General features: G+C 47.0%; 2 protein-coding genes across 5 annotated transcripts in view; one reads left to right on the top strand and one right to left on the bottom strand.

Annotated features, from left to right (window-relative positions):
• Window positions 1–8,464, top strand: part of LOC104323946 (adrenodoxin) — a 14,309-nt gene extending 5,845 nt beyond the window's left edge. Inside the window, exons 1-4 of one of the 2 annotated variants that reach the window (XM_009927841.2) lie at window positions 115–1,752; window positions 6,722–6,846; window positions 7,291–7,420; window positions 7,677–8,464. In XM_009927841.2, coding sequence (XP_009926143.1) covers window positions 1,574–1,752; window positions 6,722–6,846; window positions 7,291–7,420; window positions 7,677–7,797 — 555 coding nt within the window. In that variant the 5' untranslated portion in view covers window positions 115–1,573 and the 3' untranslated portion in view covers window positions 7,798–8,464. Of the gene's footprint in view, window positions 1–114; window positions 1,753–6,721; window positions 6,847–7,290; window positions 7,421–7,676 lie in introns of those variants that run through there. The other variant, XM_069811662.1, reaches the window with a different exon arrangement.
• A 4,920-nt stretch (window positions 8,465–13,384) lies between these two features.
• Window positions 13,385–21,322, bottom strand: part of LOC104311525 (rho GTPase-activating protein 20) — a 39,003-nt gene continuing 31,065 nt past the window's right edge. For all 3 annotated transcript variants that reach the window (XM_069811659.1, XM_069811660.1, XM_069811658.1), the window contains exons 11-15: window positions 20,976–21,137; window positions 19,656–19,765; window positions 18,542–18,731; window positions 17,787–17,904; window positions 13,385–17,203 (exon numbers count right to left, since the gene is read on the bottom strand). In XM_069811659.1, coding sequence (XP_069667760.1) covers window positions 15,468–17,203; window positions 17,787–17,904; window positions 18,542–18,731; window positions 19,656–19,765; window positions 20,976–21,137 — 2,316 coding nt within the window. In that variant the 3' untranslated portion in view covers window positions 13,385–15,467. The remainder of the gene's footprint in view (window positions 17,204–17,786; window positions 17,905–18,541; window positions 18,732–19,655; window positions 19,766–20,975; window positions 21,138–21,322) is intronic.

Genomic DNA, 21,322 nt, shown 5'->3' with positions numbered 1-21,322 from the left:
CAGTGATGCCCTGCAAATATGACTCCAAGTTATCTCAGATCACATCCCTCTATAGCAGAGCACTGCATGTTTCTCTTCCATGTGTCCTGTCATCGGAGCAGTAATGCCCAGCCTGCACTTGGCAAATAGGAGTGAGGAGGAATGAAATATTCCTCTGTGCTGCTCTACCAGATGCAAAGTGAACAGAGGGAAGTAGACAGGTGATTTTTAGAAAGGGAATTCCCCCCTAAGAAAAAAAAAAAAAGAGTTTTTTTTCTTTTTTAATCCTTTATGCATTGCCCATGAGCTTCTCTCCACTGAAGCTATCTCAGTGGTATGTTTGAATGCTTGGACACTTGCCTTTAAAACTTTATTGGACTGAAGAATATGATTCCACTCCCCCTTTATGGAAAATACTTGCACTCCTTAATGTCTTCGATGCTTTTCTCAGAAAGCTTAAGCATCTCCTTCCAACCTGAAAGCTTTGGGTGGAAAATTTTCATTTGAGAAGTCAAAACTTTCCAGTTATCTTCATACTATGAATCCACTGTGTGTATGTGTGTTGAGGGGAACATTTTCCAGCCAGTTCTCACTCTTACGCTGTAGTTTCTCTCCCCTCTGTGGATTGATTAGAGTCCAGTTTCAAAGGTTTTTGCTTATACCAGCTACTAATATGTTACTACATAAAGCAAACATCCTAGCAAATGGTGAACTGTTAATTTGGTATTAGAGACAGACTCCTGAGATGAGAGCTGTTCTCAAACTCCACAAAAAACAGGAACTGAAACTGTCACTGCTGTTGCATTTTGGTCCTCAGGGGTAAATTGGTTTACCCTGGAAAGGAGTGTAGACTAAACTAGTGACAGTGTTTCTGGGAATAAATTAAAGAGTTTTCTTCTATAGAAGTCTCACTAGTGTGGAGTATCAGTGTGAAATGAATGATGCTTATCTGTGCCTTTTCGGAAGAGAATTTAGCAAATGAGCAAAGTGTGGCTCTTTCTCACCACCACCCTGCGAAGTAAGTGAATATTCACATTTTAGAGCTGGGAGCCTGCAGTATCAGGGAAGGCAATGATGTGACTGGATGACATCCACATCAAGAGCAGAATCTATAAGTCTTACTCTCACCTTGTTGTAAGAACTGGCATGCCCCTCTCTTCCTGAGGCAGCAGCTGTCAGTGCTCCTGCCAGTCTACTCTTCCAGCCCTCAGCTTGCAACCCCTTGTATGATTAGACATTGCAATGAATATTACTCCTGAAAATGGATTTAGGTCTGGTTCCTAAAAGGGAAGTCCGTAAGGCAAAACAAGGCGAGCATTGCTTGGGGACTGGTACGTGGAGATAATGCTCATGTTACCATGCTTCACCCAATTCTCATGCCCGTGCCCTAATGGGCTGGATTGCAGCAAGATCCAAGCATCTGTCCATCCTTCCCTCCTCCCTCCCTCCACCCCCAGGGAGGCTGTCCTAGTTTTTTCTTTTTTTTTTTCCTTTCTCTTTTTTTCTGCCCTCTCAGCTGTACTTGTAACCCTTAATCTAGCTGGCCTTGCAACAAACAACAGCTCAGGAGAGGCAGAGCAGGAACTTAAGCACCATGATAGCTCAAGGCTTCTCAGGGCTCATGCGACCCTTGCTCAGTGGACTGAGTGTAAGCAAAATTCGCTTTATTTATCTCTGTGGGGTGTCTGAGCAGCATCACCCACCAGCTAAGCAGGGGTCAGAAAGAGGCTTCAGCTCCACGCACAAGCTCCAGGATGCCCCTGGGGAATCGAGGTGAGTAAAATGCTGAACCCTACCTCGCTGTGTCTGGAAGGGACTTTTCAAGAGGGACATGCGCTTACCTCTTCTCCCACAGAAGGAAGAAGAGAGAGGCCAGTGCAGAACATGGCCCGCAGGAGGTGGTGGGTGAGGAAGTGCGGGCTAAGCAGATGCTGACAGGAGGAAGGTGGTGCAGGGAGCCAGGCTGTGAGAGATGCTGCTCCCTGCTTCTGGAGCTGTGGGGGCCACAGCTCATGGCCTGGATACTGAGCATATAGATGATGACATGGCACATGGGGATGGTGAGCAAGGTGTGTTGGACAGCTGGGCCACAAGCCTGCTGTATTCCTGCTGTGCGGAAGCTGGGATGACCACTGGGTTGCTCTGGGAGTTGCAAGTTCTCTTAAGTTTCTTGTCGCTGCCGTTGTAAAGCCGGAGTAGGGAGCTGATGATGTCTGCAGCTCCAGGGAGCAAAATGCTCTCTTTAGGTTATGTGAAGCCACACTGCAAGCTCTCGTGCCTTGTTGGTGTGCCCTTCTTAGGGAGATGGGGAGGTTGGCTCAAGGGCTGCGATGGTGGCTGTAGATGCGAGGGGCTGTACGAGCCCATGGCGCCGGTGCCCTGCTAGGCTCCTGAGCCAGTGACTTGTGCTGGGATTTGCTGAGAGCGCTTGCTCAGGACAGGATGCACAGTTGTCATGGTGGCTGAGTTTGTGAGTTGAACTCTGGTGGAAATTGGTCAGAAGCTTGTGTTTAGAAATGCCTCTAAATGCATTTGGTCCCTGCCAGGGTGGAGGACTCCCAGCTGGTCACCTGAAAGGGCAGGCTTTGGCCTGTTGAGGGGCCTGGTTGACAGAGCCCTTTGGGAGGCAGTCCTGAAGGGCAAAGAAGTGCAGGAAGGGTGGACATCCTTCAAAGATAGAATCGTAAAGGCACAGGAGCCGGCCGTCCCCATGTGCTGAAAGGATGGGGCTGACAGAAGAGAGGCTGCCTGGCACAGAGTACTCATCTGTATTTCTATAGCAGGAACTACTGCAGACTCACTGCCAGTCTTTCCTCTGTTTTTTAGGGATAATTCAGAAGGAGATTGCATTTCTCTGAGCAAAATAAAGGGAATTTGTAGATCTCCTAGACCAGTATGATCTGGGTCAGACTGTAATCTGCTAGACATTGAGAAAAAGACCCAACCAACATCACAGAAAATACGATAAGCCATTTTGCTATCTGACCTTAGAGAAAAGTTATACTGATAACCCTGCTTAATAGGGTTTATGAAGACTTGTTATCAATGGGTTTTCTTTCTAATTGGTTTGTTGCTTATGAAGTTATTTCTGGCAGTACTTGTAGGCATCTTGCTGTTTTGTGTGGCCTTGGAAAGTATCTCTTAGGGAAAAACACTGACAGGGAGATTTTGTTTGAAAGAGAATAATCAGTTGGCATGTGTTGAACTTGCTGTGCTGAGTTTGTCATGTCCTGATAAAATCTTTCTAAAGCTCTGACGGTGTTCCTGTGACAGTAATGCCATTGTAAGATAGTTCAGCCTAAATGAAGCAAAATTAGCCTGATCAATTTTGAGTTGGTTTTAAAATCCTGGTTCAAAATTATTTTCTTAATAAAACATGAAAGGATTTTTTTCATAGTTTCAAAAGATGACTGAACTGAACAGTGAAAACAGGGAGTAATCAGGCTGGGTTTATGCCCTCAGCAGAGGCACCTACACTAAGAACACAGACAAACAACTTAAATTTCCCCTACAGCCAGTGAAGAGAGAGAAGCTGCTTACAGATGCTCTCTATGTTGTGGTCGGGAGCACTTGGCATCATCCCTGCTCTTGAGAAGGGTGAGTTCTGCTGCACCCAGGTTTGTCTGAAGTCATGCAGGGGGTCTGTGGCAATACCATCTGTACTTCCTTATATCTAACTGGGTACCCTGTGTGCAGACCCTGGCTGCAACTCAGCTGTCTCAGGGCTCATTTAACTGGCAGCAAGAGTCAAAGCAGGGCTGTGTCCAGGAGGAGCCACAGAGTACAAATCCTCCTAGTATTGGCGGGAGCCTGGTGCGGGGATCCTCCTGGGAATGATGTCGGCTGAAGCTCTAAGTGCCTCAAAGACAACATGAATGAAGTTTTCTGTCAATAATCATCTGTGCAGCTTTGGGGATTGTTGGATCCAGCAGTGTCTGCTTGCAGGCAGCCAGCTCTCATTATCCTGTTGAAGAATGCATTGAGTTGCAGCATTAAGTGAAGTCCTATGACTTTACCATTTCTATTGTGTTACAAATTATTTCACCCATAACTGTAAAACCAACATTGCCAGGAAACCTGCCTATTTGCCATAAAAATGGACTAAATGGGTCTAATCCATCAAAATACGGAGAGGGTTGTTTTGTTTTCTTTTGACATTTGAGAACTAGTCTTTAAATTGCTTATTTACAAAGAAATGTCTGTGGGTGTCTCTATGAAGGAGACTAAAATGTCTTAAAGATGTTCTTTGGCTGTTTGCTTTGGGAAATAGGGTGGCCCTGCTCGGCTGTGCATGACTGCAACATGATCTTTCCATTCTGCACGTGGGAAACTCTTCCCTCTGCCGCATGGTCTCGGTGCTAACTTCACAGCTGTTTTCATAACCAGGGGACCCTGTTGTAGACTAATGGCCCAGGCATTGTTTTCTGCTGAAGCTTTCTGAAAAACAGGAAGCTGGCCTCCTCAGATGAAGGTACAGTGGCCCCTGTATTCTGCTCCTGCTGGCTGAATCAAGATGCAACTGAAAACAAAAGAGTAGAGAAGGCAAAAAATAGTTTCATCTCTTTTTCTGCACTTCCAAATTTTGATGGAATATGGGGGTTGGCTTTCGAAAGAGGTAATTGTTTGGAATTTTCTGCACCTGAAATGTTGCTGATGAAGTCCATATGACAATTGAAGGAACAGCATCCTTAAGAGATGTACTGCAATGACTTGTCAGCAGGTAAATGGGGTTAGATCTAGATGATGATTATGTTTTATGTGAAGCAGAATGAACAAGAGCTGCAAACTTGAAAGAGGAGAACGTTTCTTCCCCCTTTTCCATCACATTTCTACAGGAATTCTTTCCTATCTCCTATTCAGCTGGATACATCCCCCGTACTCCACCTCTGCCTCTTGTGAGTTAAAAAAGAGCAAAGGAAATTGTCTAAACTTGATCCTTATATATTTCTGTGCTTAACATTAAAAGGAAATCAGCAGAGATCTCCACACTCTTCACTTTCATCTGCCACAGAGCAGAGAGGGATGAGCAGACAAGGCAAGTCCAAGTCCTTTCAGCAGCTGGTGTTGCTATCCCAGGGACAATTACCATTTACCCAGTTCCTCCTCCCAGTCTCTGTGACTTTCCAGGAGGATGCCTGGCATAGAGGAGTGTAGGCACTGCAGCACTCCTGGGCTGGTGGGTTTGCTGTAATGTGTGACTCTGGGGCTGTGACAGTTTGTATTCAGGGTATATTGCAAATACATTACAAGAAGTCAGGAGATAATATTAGAAATTCTCAGAGCTCTGAGCCATACTTGCTGTTTGTTTCACCGGCCCCAGGGCTTCCAGGAGAGGTGTTACCAAACTGTATAACAAACAGCACTTTTGTTGGAAGACGCTGGATGCTGCTTCACTCAGTCTTGTGTAAGTGGGGAAAAATCAGGGGATTGTGACCTTGGCCAGTTCTCACTGCGAAACTCACTCTATCTTCAAGGCTGTGGTTCTTTCATCCTATGCCAGAACTGAGAGCAGCAAGGCCACAGGGCAGCGCTGACATTGCTAGTGCTCAGGAGTTTATCAGAGCTGTGGGAGACAGAGGTGGATCTTTCCAAAGATCTGGGAGAGCAGTGTGTGCTGTTGGCCTGATGGAGGAGAAGAGGGTGGACCTAGCTTCTGCCACTGGAGAATGTCCTGGACTTTGACATGATGGGCAGTTGGGCAGTGCCACATGGAGAGGTACTGGGCAAAATACCTACTGCCTCCAGGGTGCTGCCTTGTTTCAGCACAGGAGGTGGGACCTTTGGGTAACTGTGACCTCCTGCTTCTAAGTGACCATTTGGGTATGTACAATAAGAAAACCTACTGTTTGCTCATGTGCTTCCCCTGGCAAATATAATAGATGGTCTCAGAATACACTGTCTTGGTGAGAAATCCCTGACACTGCTGTCAGGGTGGCAGCCTTCTCTGTGCTGGTAGGGAGAGCCTGGTCTGGAGGAGATGAAGTGGATGCTGTTTCCTTCTTATTTGTAGATGCAGTTTCCACAAGTCATCACTAAGAGATGCTGGTGGCCTTGTTCTTAACTCTCTACCAGAATAAATCTTGCAGGCTGTCAAAATAACTAGCAATTTCTCCTGAGCAAGGATCACATCAGCTCAGAGGACATTACTCAGCATGGTTGCTCTGTAAGCTGGAGCTGAGCATGTCTCATCACAAGGCTCCCTGTGATTGAGTTCAGGGAAGGAGTGGGCACTTCGTGAAAGATCAAGCAGCAGAAAGAGAACAGTCATCAAGTAACTGCCTTGGGAAGGGAAGGGGAAACAAAATGCGGATGACAACAGCCCTTATTGCATGATTAGTGTCTGATCCTGAGCACTTTTGTTGTTGTTATATCACTCCATCCAGGATTAATATCCCAAGCCTGGGACTTGCAAATGCTTTACCTGCCTACAGGCACTCTGTCTGCCAGCCAGCCCAAGGAGAGGCAGCGGATGCAGAGCATCTCCACTTGTTCATGTGCAGCTAAGTGTTTATTCTGAAGGATGTTCCATAAAGTGGGAAATATTTTGGGTCAACTCAGATTTGCCTGCCACTGAGAACTGATAATCTGAATCTTTTCTGACATGCGTGGTGTAATCCTAGAAAGGTGTTTGCATGCACATTTCCCTCCAAGTGCCATGTCTCTAGTCCTCAGCCAAAAGACTTCAACAGTGGGTGGGCAGGAAATGGTGGGCTCCTCTGATTTTTGCGAACTTTTCTTACAGCTCTGCTGACCAGGTGACGGTGCATTTTATAAATCGGGATGGAGAGCGACTTACGGCCACAGCTAAAGAAGGGGAGAGTTTGCTGGAAGTGGTAGTCAATCAAAACTTGGCCATTGATGGATTTGGTAGGTGTTGCACAAGGGTATGTGCTCTTAGGATTTATGTGTCTGTGCTGTGACTAGTGGGTACCTGGGAATAGTGCAGCTGTAGACATGCCACTGTGTTCTGGTGAGACCATGAAGCAAGCTTCTCTTCCCCAACAGCTGCTTGCTGGGCTGGTTACCACACTGAGATGGCAGTGTGACTTCCACACTATCACTGCTGGGATTCCAGTGGCCTGTGTTGATGTGTTTGGCTGGTTAGAGCTGACGTACAAATTTGAAAACTGACTATGATCCTCCCAGAGAAGAGGCAGGCTGAAATCTGCATCCATCTGCTGTGTTTTCTGGCATCTCTTTTGACATGCTCCAGATCTGTTAAAGGACCTTTCCTCACGTGGTTCTGGAAGATGATCTCTTTCACCCCCTTGTTTTTTCTGATTTGCTGTCTCTCCTGTGTTTCTCCACCAGGTGCATGTGAAGGGACATTAGCCTGTTCCACCTGTCACCTCATCTTTGAGAAGGATACCTTCCAAAAGCTGGATGCCATCTCAGATGAAGAGCTGGACATGCTGGACTTGGCGTATGGACTCACTGAGACGTAAGCCTCCCTGCTGATCGCAGTAGATTCTCAAGCCCCTGAGGCAGATTCTCAGCACCTGGCATCTGTTTCCAAGAGGACAGGACTTATTCTGTACTATGGTTGTACCTCTAGAGCTGCTTTCTCCTGGGGCACAGGAGACCTTTAATAGGAACTTTAGTGAAAACCTAGCCTGGACCAGGCATCCCAATGTGGGTGGGGAATTTCTTCCTTTACTGTGGGAACAGATGAGCCTCACTTAATGTTTCCTTCTCAGATCTCGCCTTGGCTGCCAGGTGTGCATTAAGAAGTCGATGGATGGTCTGACGGTGCGGGTGCCCATGGATGTATCAGACATCAGGAGGCAGCTGGAGGTTGGAAAGCAAAGCAAACAGTAACCGGAAATGACTCCTGCACAACTTGTGTCCTCATTTTAGGTGTGGCAGGGTACTTTGCTTTTGGTTAACACTATTGCTTTACGTGGCTGGCTTGACCGTAGAGGTCTGATTTGGTATAAATGCCTGTTTGGCAAATCTCTTGTTTAAACAAAGCTTAATGCTAGGGTCTTTGGTACATGTTTTAAGTTTAAGTGCTTAAGTGCTCTGCTGAACACAACTGGACCAAAGTGTATGGCTTTATTTCCCTGGGTAGGTGACGGTACACATCTGTGCTGTATGTGACTCACCCTCTCCTTTTGAAATATAAGGAATTCTGCTATTCTAAGCAACTGCTGGGATTTTTGCAAGGCTTGGCTCTTTAACTGTAGAGCAGACTTTTCCCAATTTGGGAAGCTTAAGAAGAGAGCTGTTCCAAATACAAGACAGTGTTCTGATTGGCTTGATGACATAGGCTACCTGAGTTTGGTTAGCAAGAACATACTGATAACCATTTGAATGCTGACATTTCCTATAAGAGGGAACCATTTGCTATGAATTTGAGATGTTACATGTCACTGAATTGTTACGTGCCATAATCTGCTACTTTCTCCAAATACTAAATTTTCCCATTGCTGTACTACCACATATGTCAAATAAAATTCTAATAAACAGGCTTTTAGACCTGTGAGATGCACTTTTCTGGTAACATGAGCCTGGCTGGAATAGAATGAGTTTGATGGAAATTTAGGTATAATATCCTGTTGCCCCAGTTTACTTGACTGGATTTTCCCCTCGTGTTTGAGTAAATATGTCAATCTTGCCATCTAAATGTCATAGAGAATCCATGATCTGTAACTGAGTTTTACAAACAGAATTCTGCACAGAAACTTTTCCTATGGGTTTAGTTAAAACCCAGGCTATGTTTAGCAACCAATTTAAAGCAACAAGTTACTGTTCTTAGGCAAGGTATCAACCCCATAAAAGACATATACATTTAAAAAATGCTTTTCTTATATTAGAGCATTCACAGTTTTATTTGGCATAAATTGCAGAGTTTTGGTGGGGGGGTGGGAGGGATGGGATGGGACTGCCCTGTGTGGGAGGCCAGCAACTGTTCTATGACTGTCACAGCCCCTTCCAGCTGGCTCTGAAACCAGCGTAAAAACCCCTTTGCACACCAAAAGTTAAATCAGTCAGAGGAGCATGTGGCACTTGTGCTCAAATACATTTAAGGAGTGATAGCCACTAGGAGTAGGAGAGACAAGGAACATGCACAAAAGGAGACACGGGAGGTGACATGGGAGGAGGGAGTGGAGGAGGCAGGTGGAAGGGGGACAGTGTCAGTGACCCTGTCATGGAAGGAGGTGCTCTGTCCCAGAGGAGGCATATCTCTGAAGGGAAGTAGCTCATAGATGACCCACGCTGGAGCGGGGACAACCCTGAGGGACTGCAGCCCGTGGATGACCCATGCCAGGGCAGGGACACCCCTGGGGGACTTGTGGCCCCTGGAGGATCAACACTTGAGCAGATGTAGTAATTAAGAAACCAGGAGCACTGGAAGTAAATGAGTAAGAAGCCAGGACTGGCAGGAAGAAACTGTTATGCACATACCCTGACCTCCTGTGCCACCTCTTCCCTCACTGAAGGGATTGGGAGCTACTGGTGTGTCCCTGTTGTTTTAATTGTTTGTCATATTCCTTCCCTCCCCCAGTTACTGAATCAGTAATTAAAAGGTTATGCTAATCGGCAATAAATTAAGTAAAATTCCACAAGTTGAGGTGTTTCAGCCTGTGACAATACTACCTGATTAGATGGGTGAAAAACAAATTTTGTACAGAGAGAGAGGTAATATTTCTTGTTAGACTGAATGCTGTAGCTGGGGGCAGAGGAGGGTAAACACTTTCAGACGTACACGTCCTCCTTTAGATTTGAAATAAGAGCTGCAAACTCCAAGTTTAAGCATCCTGGTGCAAAGTGAGTGGAAAGGATCTTTCCAAGGTCAGGATCTCTGCAAGCATATTGAATGATTTTGTCTGGGATCACCTCGTAACTCTGCCTCCTCCTGGAGTTCGTTTCCCCCGTTACCCGCTGGCTTTGACCTGTGGTTTGTGTTGGGTTCGCAGGCCAGGACCCGCCTGGAAAAGTTCAGCAGGACGAGAACGTCACCTCCGAGCTCTCGGATCGGCAGTCGCTGGCATCAGCCACCACCACCGGGCGATGCTGGGGGGGCCGGGGGCTTCGCGGGGACGCGAGGTGGAGCTCGCGGTGCAGCAGCAGCGCCCGGCGCCCGCAGCGGCGGGAAGGAGGACGCGGCTTCGTCGCGTCTCCCTCCCTCATCTCCTCGTCTCTGCCCGTGGCTGGCTCTGTCCCGGGGAGCTGGGAGCTGCTGTCCGTGTTCGGTGACCTCGGTGCTGCCTCCCTCCACACCTTCCTTTCGGGGAGGGGTACTGCTGGCCCGAGCCCTGCCCCTCTCAGGGTGGTCCCGTGTCCGCGGGGGGCTCTCGGGCACAGGTGAAGAGTGACGCCCTGTAACTCCCCACTACAGGCTTTGGCTTCCTCTCTGGTCCATCATGCAAACACCGGTACAAAACTTTATCCGGGGAAAAGAGCAGGCAGCTGTCTACTGGGGGAATTTTCTAGTGTGGGCCAGAACCACTTGCTGTAGGAGGTGAATGCAGTAGGGTGGGGTTTTTGCGGGGTCCCAGCCCTGTTTTGGGACCATGGCTGTGGTGGTGTACTGGGGCTTCAGAGGCTCTCGATTGGCATTTCACATAAGCTAGTGCAAGGCCAAACCTTCTACAGGGTAGCCCTTTGTTAAACCTCAGGAAACTCTTCCAGGGTGTGCCTGTTTCTCCCAAACCTTTTCTCCTCCGACTTGCCCCAGGTTGCTATAATAAAGCAAAAAGAATAAAAAGGGATTAAATGAAAGCAGTAAAGCCACCACCTTCAGTACCACTTCACGTCTCTCCCCACTCCTGATGCTGCCACTATCTGTTTGCAAAGCAGAGATGATCCGGAGCTTTGCAGTCCCACTCTTCAGCCCCCTCCTGTTTGTGAGTTTGAAGCTGGACCACAGGTTGCTGCTGAAAGATGTCAGTTCTCTACACAGAGGTGCGATGCCATATGCTGGTGGGATGGCGAGGGAGGGAATAGCTGCTGTCTTGAAAGGGTGGGTTGACTGTAGCATTCCTCTTCAGAGCATGGGTGACCTTTGAAGAAAAAGTTTCCAGGTGCAAGCTGTTTGCTGTGATATGCAGGTAGCCAGAATAGCTGCTCTTTGGCAAGGCTCTGTCCCTTGAAGGTGCCATGGGATAGCAGAGAGGACTCTGTACAAAGGAGCTACCTGCAAAGGATGGGGAGAAATATGTCTTGAGAGACTGGCTTTCCTGACTCTGTTGGGATGTCAGAAATGGGATTGAGATGGTTGAAATAAACTACAGCTGCCCTGGGCACTTCCATCACTGTTTCTGTCAGCCTGCAGGGTAAGGGAACAAATTGTACATGCCAAGCAGAAATGAGAAGAGGCTGAAGTGCATCAGTCATTGTCTCTTCAAGGCAAATGAGCTGGACTTGTCTGGCCTTAGTCTATAATGGGAGCAGGTCATGAAGGCTCCTCACTTCCCAGATGGCAACCACATAACATGTCTTCCTGAGTGACTGTGTCTGGCAGGGCTCTGAGTAGGGCTTTCAGTATGTGTCAGGCCAACTTGGACTAAATATCTCCTTTTGATCTGAAAAGGGGCAGAGGGAGAAGGGAAACCTATTTGTGTCTGAGGGCTATACATTAAAAGAAAATGTGGCCTTTCTGGGGCAGAAAGCCAACTGTCTATGTATTTGGTATTTCTTGTTATGAGTAAGCTGGGTGCTGTGGAACTTTTTCAGGACTGCTTGGTGACTTCCAAATACACCTCTGCATCTCAGGGAGGGGCACATCCCACTTGAGAGTTTTGAGAAAGGAATTTTGATAGCAGTTGGATATAGTAAGCAACAGGAAAATGACATCAAGCAGCACCCTAAGGCATCACAGATCACATTCTCAGCAGGTGTAAATCAGTGACAAAGGCAATGACTGTGAGGATGGGGTACTCTCCTGTTGAGGAAAGGGGCCCTTATTTGAATGTTTTGTAATTGTCTTCCTTAGACTTCCCAGGAGTGCTTGTCCAGAGACTCCACCACATGACAGAAGATGAACAGGTATTTACAAGGAAGATAAAGCTAAAACAGTTGCACCTTCCTTCTTTGCAGGAAGGCAAAGAGCATTTTTCTTTTTCCTTATCTTGACTTGTCTGCTGCTGTGCAGCTTTCCCCTCTGTGACGCTGCACCGATGGGAGCACTGACAGCACATCTGCAAGCTGCTGTGGGAGTGTGGGGTGAAATCACAGCCCCAGGTGGCATGGTGACCCACTGCTGGGTGTCTCCTGCCAGGGACTGACAGGAAAGCAGGGTGCTCTCACAAGAATTAAGTCAGAATTTGTGTTTTGGGCAATTTATACTTGGGCCTTGAGTTTCCTGGGATTAAAAGCAGTAGTTTGGCATTATTGTTCAGTAGAAGCTAGGAGTTCTAGGACCTTTTTGTCTTTATGTCTTATGTCCCCATGGGGACTGTGGCCAGGATTTGGGAGGTTTAGAGGTGGGGCATTATTATTAAGGCACTTACATATTCCTCAACTACACTTAGAGAATGCTGGATGGTGGCACAGCTTGCAAGTTTCCTGGTCTGCTATGCCTAGGAAATCTACGACTAATTTGCTACATGTATTTTGATGGCCTGGAATAAAGTGGAATGCTTCTGCTAACTTACTGGATGTAGGATTGGGTGCCAAAATGTGGGGAGCATCTTGGTCTCCAGCAAGATGGACCCTCAGAATTGCATTATTGCCTGGGCTCATGGAAAAGGGGGTATGCAGATTTACATGCCTAGGCCTAGAGGTAGCAGGTGCGCAAGGTCTCTGTGCCTTTGCGGAACTCGTCTCCCTCTGTCTTGTGTAGCACCCTGCCTCTGCTGTGCAGCCACATGCTCCCAAAGGGACCAGTGGATTGTGCTGCCTTTTCTGATAAATTTTAGAGGATTTTGTTTTGTTTTAAATGAAAAAAAAATATTAATAGAGACCTGGCTTAGAGCAACTATGCAGGGAAATGCGCCCATATTAGGCAGCCTAAGATGAGAAGATGACAGTGTGTTTTGCCCCGCCTCTCCTAGTGTTTCTATAAACTAATCTCTTTCTATCTTGCTTGTAATTTTTTTAGGTGACGCAAATCGTGAGCTCTTACTCTGCATTTGGTCCAGGTCCCTCTTGTTTCAACTGAGACCAGCCCAGCCACTGAGCCAGTTTACAATCCATTAGCATGTTTAGAATATTCTCTCTTCCGAGTACAGACAGACTTTTCTCATAATATTTAGTGCTGTTTCGCCTTCCTGAAAAGACACAAATAAGAGTAATGCCTGAGCCGATTTGCTGGAACAGGGCTCCTTGTCAGCCTTGCAGATCTGGGGTGGGAAGCACGTGTGTTTCACAGCATGGTTCGGTGTTTTGCAAACACCACCACCCAAGCACAGAAGAGAGGGAAGAACGAGCAAGGGAACAAAAGGTGATCACTGCACCACAATGACAAACAAACTTGTGTGTCTTTTATTGAAATAGTTACAACTGTAGCTCTGGAAAAAAGACTGTGAATGCCTCATCAGTGCTCATGTGTGAGGGAAATGATGGCGGGGGGGTTTTATTATGATTATATACACCTTTCATCATACAAGGGCCAACGAGGTGATCTGGGACAGAGAGTGCTACATCTGAGAGTTAAACACCCTGCATATAACAAATCAAACTCTATACGCCTTGGAAAGCAGGCTCTGGGCTTCCACCTCTCTCCCCTGCCCTGGTATTTGATGGCGTGAATTTGGAGTGCTGGGCCAGTTTCCTGGCACTGACTGTCACAGGCACCTGGCAGATGAGTGGAGGCATCTGATACCTACTAGACCATTTTACAGAGGTGGCTTCCCCCCCACCCCCTCTGTGCAAAGACTGAACCATGGCAGGTGTCAAGCAACTCCTGGTATGGCTATTTGCAGACACTCAGGAACTTGCAGGGGGCACTTTCTCCACAGGGACTACCTTTCAATTATTAGGATTCATGTATTTCTCTTGTCCTTTACCCATTCACTGGTAATTGGAGTGTCTCTGTAAAAAAGGAGTGTCTCTCTGAGAGAAACCACCTTAGAAAACTCTTGCATAACTTTCAAATGAAACAGCCTGAACCTTTTAACCTTTGAGACTTTTCCCATCATTTTCTTAACGCCTGTCAAACTAATGTGGTGCTCTCAGCTTCTCTTTAATGCTCAGCTGGCAGCATCACAACCCTCTAAGCAAGTCCCGTTATGGCTATGGTGCTTCTGAGCATTGCATTGAGTGGAATCATGGGGATGCTCCCAGAGTCTATTGGCTGCATTTTTTTAGTGGTGCAACACAAGCAGCCTGCTTAGCCCATCCCTGCCTGGCACTTCTCCAGACTTAATTCTGCTGGAGCACACTGGGCCATGTACTATGCTGAGTGGGAACTCAATGCTTCTCTGAGACAGCACCAGTGCTGTTGTAGCCTGGACAGTCTCAGCTTATGCACTGTCTGACAACTTTCTGGCCAGATGGGGCTTTGCTTCAGCATCCACTCGACAACATTCTCGACAACTTCCGCAACTCCTCAACCTCATGCTAAAGCCAAATCCTGCTTACGTCCTTCTCAGCGTGACTAGGAATTTGATTAGTTGCCCCATCCACACTGCCTCTGGAAAGGGCCTTCTGAAATGTCACCATCATTTACAGAAATATAATGTCACCTTTTACTAGGACTAAAAGGACCAGCTACTCCCAGAGGATCCCAAAGAAGACAAATGTTCATAGCCCTGCCAAAGTGACAGAGCTAAAATCCTTTACAGTAACTGTGGCTCTGTCAAATGCTAGCTTTGGGGGAAGTATGAGAAGAGAGAATCAATGCACAATTAATTGGGGGAAAAAAGCAATCTTGGGGTTAAAATGTTATATATGCCATCTGTCAGTGAAAGCTGGGCTTTGGGCTCTGTGCTCCATTTGGTGTTTCTGGAACCCAGCCTCAAACAGTGATGAATGCAGACTGTGAGCTAGACCACCAGGGGACAAAAGATGAGCAGAGAAAAGCAGCAGTGATTTCTGGGATGGAGGTGAAGGGTCTTTCTTTGGATGAATGTTGGTGATGAACAGTGAATAGTGGAGGATTTTGTGCAAGCATAAAGAGTTTTATCTAATTCTGATGGAGCATTAGCTGTCCCAGTTCTCCGGTCATCCACGCACATCAGCAGCTGACTGGAGAAAATAAAACAGTTTTTCCTTTCCTGCTTTAAAAAGAAACAGAGTCAGACCCTGTACAGGTCAGCTAATTCACGGGCAGGGAGAATCCTGAGTGGCATTCAGCCCACTAGACACCCAACCAGTGAAGTGTCTTCCATAGAAAAAGGGTGTAAAGAAAAAACAAGAATAACCTCCTCCCCCCGCCCCAGCCAAAATGAACATTAAACCCCAACATTACATACACATTAGTGTCACTTTACACTTATTGCCCCATGCAGCCTGCTAGATTCTTCACACCCTGATCATATCTTACAGAATATTTTCTGCTGCACATACACAAAAAAATATTCAGTTCTTCCACATTCATCTCCCTAGACAAACGTCTCTTCTGCAAACGCCACTGTATCACGCTCGTCTGTGGCCACCTCTGCCAGTGGCTGGCTCCTGAGCCATTCCACCCTGCTCCGAAGGAGTTCATTCTCCACTGCTTCTGCCTCAGCCGTGGGACAGGGCTTGGTTTCATCGTGCTTGAAATACTCCCTGACGGTGTTTTGAATGGAGGCGGGGAGGATGATATGGATGGTGTGGCTGAATGTGTTGAAGCCCTTGCTCTGGGTTGGCGCCTGCGCCATTTCCACTGGCTTGCTCTCCAGCTCCTCGGGAGTGGAGGCACTTTGGGGGCTCTCTTTGTGCTCTGCCTGCGGGGATGGGATCATTGGTTCATGGTGATAGCGCCTGGAGATGGACTGCAGGACAAGGGGGGTATTTTGCCCATAGAAAACTGTCTGGGGGATATGGACTCTCACAGTCTGCAAGCTCTTAGACAGGCTTTGCTCACTGCTGCTGCTGGGTGAGTCACTGCTGCTGGTGTTTGCCATGGATCTCTCTTCTTCCACTGGAGACCCCCAAGAGCTTTCTTTATTTGGGGCCATGTAAAAAGTTATCTTGGTGCGCTTCAGGCTTTCCTGGCTTGGAGGGCAGGCATCAATGCTTTTGATTTCTATGTTCTTCACTGCCTTCTCCCTATGCTGCTGGTGGCTGATCTGTGGGGATTTCTCACTGGCTGGGCTGGCAGCTGGCAGCTCAGGGTTTTGTTCAAACTCTTTGGTATAATCCCAGCTGCTGAGCCCTGGGCCAGGGCCCACTACACCACTCGGCTGTCTCTCCTCTTCTTCCCAGTCAGTGTCAGTTAGTGGGCTTCCCACGGCAGCTCTGCTGACAGATGGAAAACTTTTGCTCTCTGCAAAGCAATGACTGCTCTCTACAGCCTTGTGTTCGTACTCATGGAAACTGTCCAGGTCACACAGATGTAAAGGCACAGGAGATGTGAAGGACTTGTGCCACTCTTTCAGGGACCTCTTGGCAATCTTGGGCGACACAGCATGAAGCCTGGCAGACGTGCCGAACATGAATGGCAGGGATGAGACGTCTGTGGGACTAATGGCTGATGACTCTGAGCAGTAGGAGAAAGCACTGTCTAAGGAGCTGAGTGAGGAGGCAGATGGGGAGGTGGTGGTAGAGGACAGGCTAGAGAAGCTGGACCTGTTGGATAGGCTGGATTTCTGAAGGCTGAGCTGCTTCACCCTAGAGCTGGTCTGAGGTGACTGCCACAAATTCTGCCTGGCCTTATTGACCCCAGGGCTTAGGCCTTCATCAATCAACTTCTGGCTCTCCACCTGCAGCTGCTTGAGCCTGTGGATATAATCTGTATGGCTGTGCATAATGGTGGCATCGCAGCTGGACTGGCGGGCCACCGGCTCATGGCTCTGAGCAGGAAGCTGGGAGCTGAGGCAGACGCTGGGCTCGGATGAGCACCGGTCCCTGGCCGGGCTGAGTGAGCGTATTGAGCCGATGGAGCAGAAGGAGCCCTCCTCTTCCAGGAGGTCATAGCTGTCTGCACTGGTGTTCTTCCGGGCTTTGCTTTGGTAGCAGGCTGTGATCTCACTGAACAAGTCCCAGTCTTCCTGATCCTCATCGAGTAACAAGCTGCTGGATGCTTCAAAAATGGCATCTGTTTCAGGTACCAGGTGGTGCTTTGGTCCTTCTGGGTCACAAGCAGAAAATTCCAGCTCATCAGAAGAATCATCATGCTGAGCCAAGCCTATGCCTGGGGCAGAGAACACAAATTAATTTGTTGCCTATGTCTCCTAACCCCATACAGTACCTTACAACCAAGGCAGGGAAGTACTGTCAAGTCCATGGAAAAGCAAAGATGATCCGTTATTTTCACAGGGACCACAGCAGGACTGGGAACAATATCAAGAATTCTGGCTTAATGACCTGAGATTTCACCACTGGCCTGTATTCATAGGATAGTTAACAGAGACAACTTGACCTCTTTCCATTCAACCATCTGGTTTAGCTTTACAGAACTAATCTGGCAGAAAAGACTGCTGGGACATGGCATTTCTAAGGCTACACTAAATTCTTGTGATGGCTGGAATAGGTTGAACAGGAGCCACAGAGAAAGACAGCCGTCCGCAGGGACACATTTGAAGTGATGCACCTCAGCTCTCTGCTTTGCCCTTGCTTCCTGCCTATGCCTGACAGGCAAAGGGAAAACCAAAACCAACTGTTTTTCAATGCTTTTCCTTGAAGAGACACAAAGGGAAGGCAAACTCTTTTGTATGAGGAGTTTGCCTATTAAAAGATTTTAAGCATTTTTGGAAGATACAGTACCACCAACTTACCCAGAGATTCCTCTGAGTTTTTGGACTTCTTTTTGTCTGGTCTTTGAAACAAGGAAGCAATGTCACCTCCAAAAATCTCTCCTGAGTTTTCAATCAGGAACTGCACTAACAAGGCCACCTGGCAAAGACATGAATTTACAGAGTCAGTTTCATGAATATATAACCAGCTATAAAAAGCAAGTCAAGTCAGTCCCAGAATGTTCATTTTCCTTTGACAAAGATGTAATTTCCTACATAATCTTTTGCTCAAGAAGCTGTTAAGAACGTGGCAATGCATCTGTATGAACTACACCTGGGGCAAGAATATGAGCTACATGAACTGGTACAGTGAGGCGGGTACAGCATGTTCTACAATTTTCCTTACTATTGATAACACCTCATAAGCTACAAGCAAGCATTCCTCCCCTCTGATGCACTGTCATGGTCATTGCTTACTTTGTCTCTGCAAGATGGCTTTAGACCCAGATGAAGTGGCAGTGTCTAACTTCAGCTGCTCCATCTTTCTTGTGCTTGCTTGACCATATAGGAAGTTCATCTGGTAAAGCAACCACAGCTTCCCTTTCCACCCTGGATAAACTGAGTGGCTAAATTCCCCTACCAGCAAAGGCGCAGCTGCACAGGGGAAAGGATGAGGCCCGGCTGCTCAGCCAGTACTGTCACTGATCCTATGCCTTCCTTTAGTCTACAAAATACAGTGCCCATAAAAAGCATTAAAAGGGGAAAATAAGCATTAAGCCAAACCCATGATAGATTACCTTCTTTGTAGACCTGCTCTCCTCTTCAGGCCCAGTGGGACTTGGTAGCCACAGCATATTTGGTGCTATGCAAAGAGCCAGATTAAAGGCATTCATCTGATTCACGCCGGAATTCTGCTCAATATGATGGAGAACTCCAAAGAGGTGTCTGAGTAAGATGAGGTTGGCCTCTGGAAGCTGGTTGACTAGACTATTCAGGGAGTGGGAACAAAGGAAAACAGTGCTGTTCACAAAAATCTGATCTTCAAATATCAGATGTTGCTTCCCAAAGCTTTTGCCCCCTTCTGCCCTTTTGCAACCAGTTTGAGACATTCACATTTGATAATAAAGTAAGACTGTGTCACTCCCCTCCACTAACTTATGTGAGAGCCACAACTTTACATCCATATTGCTTATCCCCTCCGGTCACAGACCCAGAGGGACCAAGGGACTTACATCCAGAACACGTGAGCAGAAGTCTGTAATGCCTTAACAAAACAAGGACTGCCCAAAGGAGATGCATATAGCTCCAGGCCAGCAGCACAGGAGACAATGCCATTGCCTGTGTCCCATGCTACAGAGATAATGGAGGAAGGAGGCCCAGGCCAAACTGAACTGAGCCATTGACAAGAAGAGGTTTGATATACTGCATATCTCACAGGATGCTGATAGACTATTCTTGCTCAGGGCAGCAGTTTCAAGGCAGAAAAGCCATTTTCAAGATCCCAGTCACCATCTTGGCAGGGCTGTTTCTTCTAACTGCCAATATGACAACTAGCTTCATTTTGTGCACATAAGAAAAAAGTTACTAATGTTAAGGACCTAATTCCACTAACATTTGATGTACTCCTGGCGGCTGAATTATTGTGCTTTTTCAGTTTGCTGGTTCTGCTAATCTGAACTGGTCATCAGAAAAGAATTTTCTAATGACATTTTTGGGGGTCAGAAATGTTAACAATGTTCATAAAAGACCATTGAAATGAAAATGTTCTGACCAGTGACACTGGCAATCAGCAATAGCTTTGCTGTGGTCTAGAGCATTGCCAGGACTCTCCCAGAAGACGAAGTCTATGCTTAAGGCTATATGCTCCCCCTTCTCCCACCAAAAGAAGCTTTTACAAAGGCTTTTACGAACCTTTTGATAGCTTCAATCTTATGTGCCCGATTTTCCGTGTCCACAGCTTCCATCCACAGTCCGTGCATGTCTGAGGATAGAACACTGTCAGGTATATTTCGGAGAAAATCCTGAATTAAATATATATATGCAGAGCAGTCTGGTCAGTTTTGAATTCCTTATTTTGGTTTCACGATGCATATAGTCATTGTTTATTCATATTAGGCACAAGATAAAACAAGACATGACACAAATACTTTTCTCCTCCCCTCCCCACTTCCACCAAGCTGTCCTCCTCAGGGCTCTTCCATTGCAGCACTGCAGGACCGTGTTGCAGCTGCTGGCGGCATAGGGTGAACAGCCAGTCCTCATGCCCTTCCCCTTCTCCAGAACAGGACTCATCTCTACTGCAGCAGGCAAAGGACTCATCCCTAAGGCTGTGTGCATAGTTCTGTCTGAAACATTTCTTTCTCAGCTATAAGGATTGCTGTTTTTTTTCTCAGGGGACTATTTAACAACTTAATATATGTCTTGCGTTGGAAAGTGCCTGAATATCCTCCCAGTCAATGGCTTTTTTGTATTAGGGCAACAAGAGCAAGGGACAGGGATGGTTTTTGATGCTTTAGGTGCCTGAGTTGTTCTGACCAGATTTAATTGCCAGTGCAAAAGATAGGCTTTTTGTTACTAAAACTTGGGTCTTATTGCAAGCTTCATCCCCCACCCACCCCAACCCCTCTGCTTGGATTTGGCAGCTGTTTTCCCTCTTGCTTTCTGGCTGATTAGAGGGTGGAGGCTTAGGGTCTAGATAGTACAGGCCAGATCCTTTGAGCAAGGCCTCTCTGTTTGAGGGGGATGCAGAGCAGTTGCATTTGAATGGCATGAATCATCCCATATCAACCTGCAGTCTCTTCTGTGTGGCCAGAAAGGACAAAGAGCATCTGTGCTGCTGCTACAAAAGGGCTTCATGCTTGTGTCAGTGCAGCATCTGAACTGCTGAGTCCAGACTCTGGCATGTTATTTGGCACTGTATAGATACCATGGTTATCTTGGAGGTAGACATTACTGTATCACCTGCTGGAGGCTGTTTTGTACAGAGAGGTGCAAAATGAAACACTGGCCTGAGGGCCACTGCACATACCTGCATGTGAAAACAAGCACCACTGGGTCAGGCAGATGCCTTTGTGCACATAGATGGAGCACGCCATCAGGTGAAAATGTGCCTTGCTGGAAAATGCTTTCTGTTCCCTCCCCAATCTTCCCTACCCATAAAGACTCATGTTGCTTCCTTAAAGAAAGAAGGTACCATTAGCCCAGACAGCTGAGTTACTTGGCCAAACATACCGTGATGACAGCTGCAGCCACAAAGACTGACTCTCCATCCACCTGGACATCATCTCCAGAGTTCAGCCTCTCTTTCAACTCCTTGCAAGTCTTGGCATTAGCAGAACGTCTGAAAATGCCCCTAGTAGAGGGACCTTCGTGATACAGAAGGAGCAGCATATCCTAAGAGAAAGCCCAGTTGTACTTCAGAGCCTAACACTTTACCCTGTTGTTTGTGTATTTTATACCTCACATATTAGAACATGATTAGCGTAAGACCTAGTCAGTACTGGGAAGAGGACAGGCATACAAGAGATTTATCATGATTTAACCAAGGACAAGAGCCTATCAGCTAAGTTGCAGGTACA

This window comes from Haliaeetus albicilla, chromosome 23, assembly GCF_947461875.1.
Source record: "Haliaeetus albicilla chromosome 23, bHalAlb1.1, whole genome shotgun sequence".
NCBI lineage: Eukaryota > Metazoa > Chordata > Aves > Accipitriformes > Accipitridae > Haliaeetus > Haliaeetus albicilla.
This window is presented reverse-complemented; position numbering and strand designations above follow the sequence as displayed.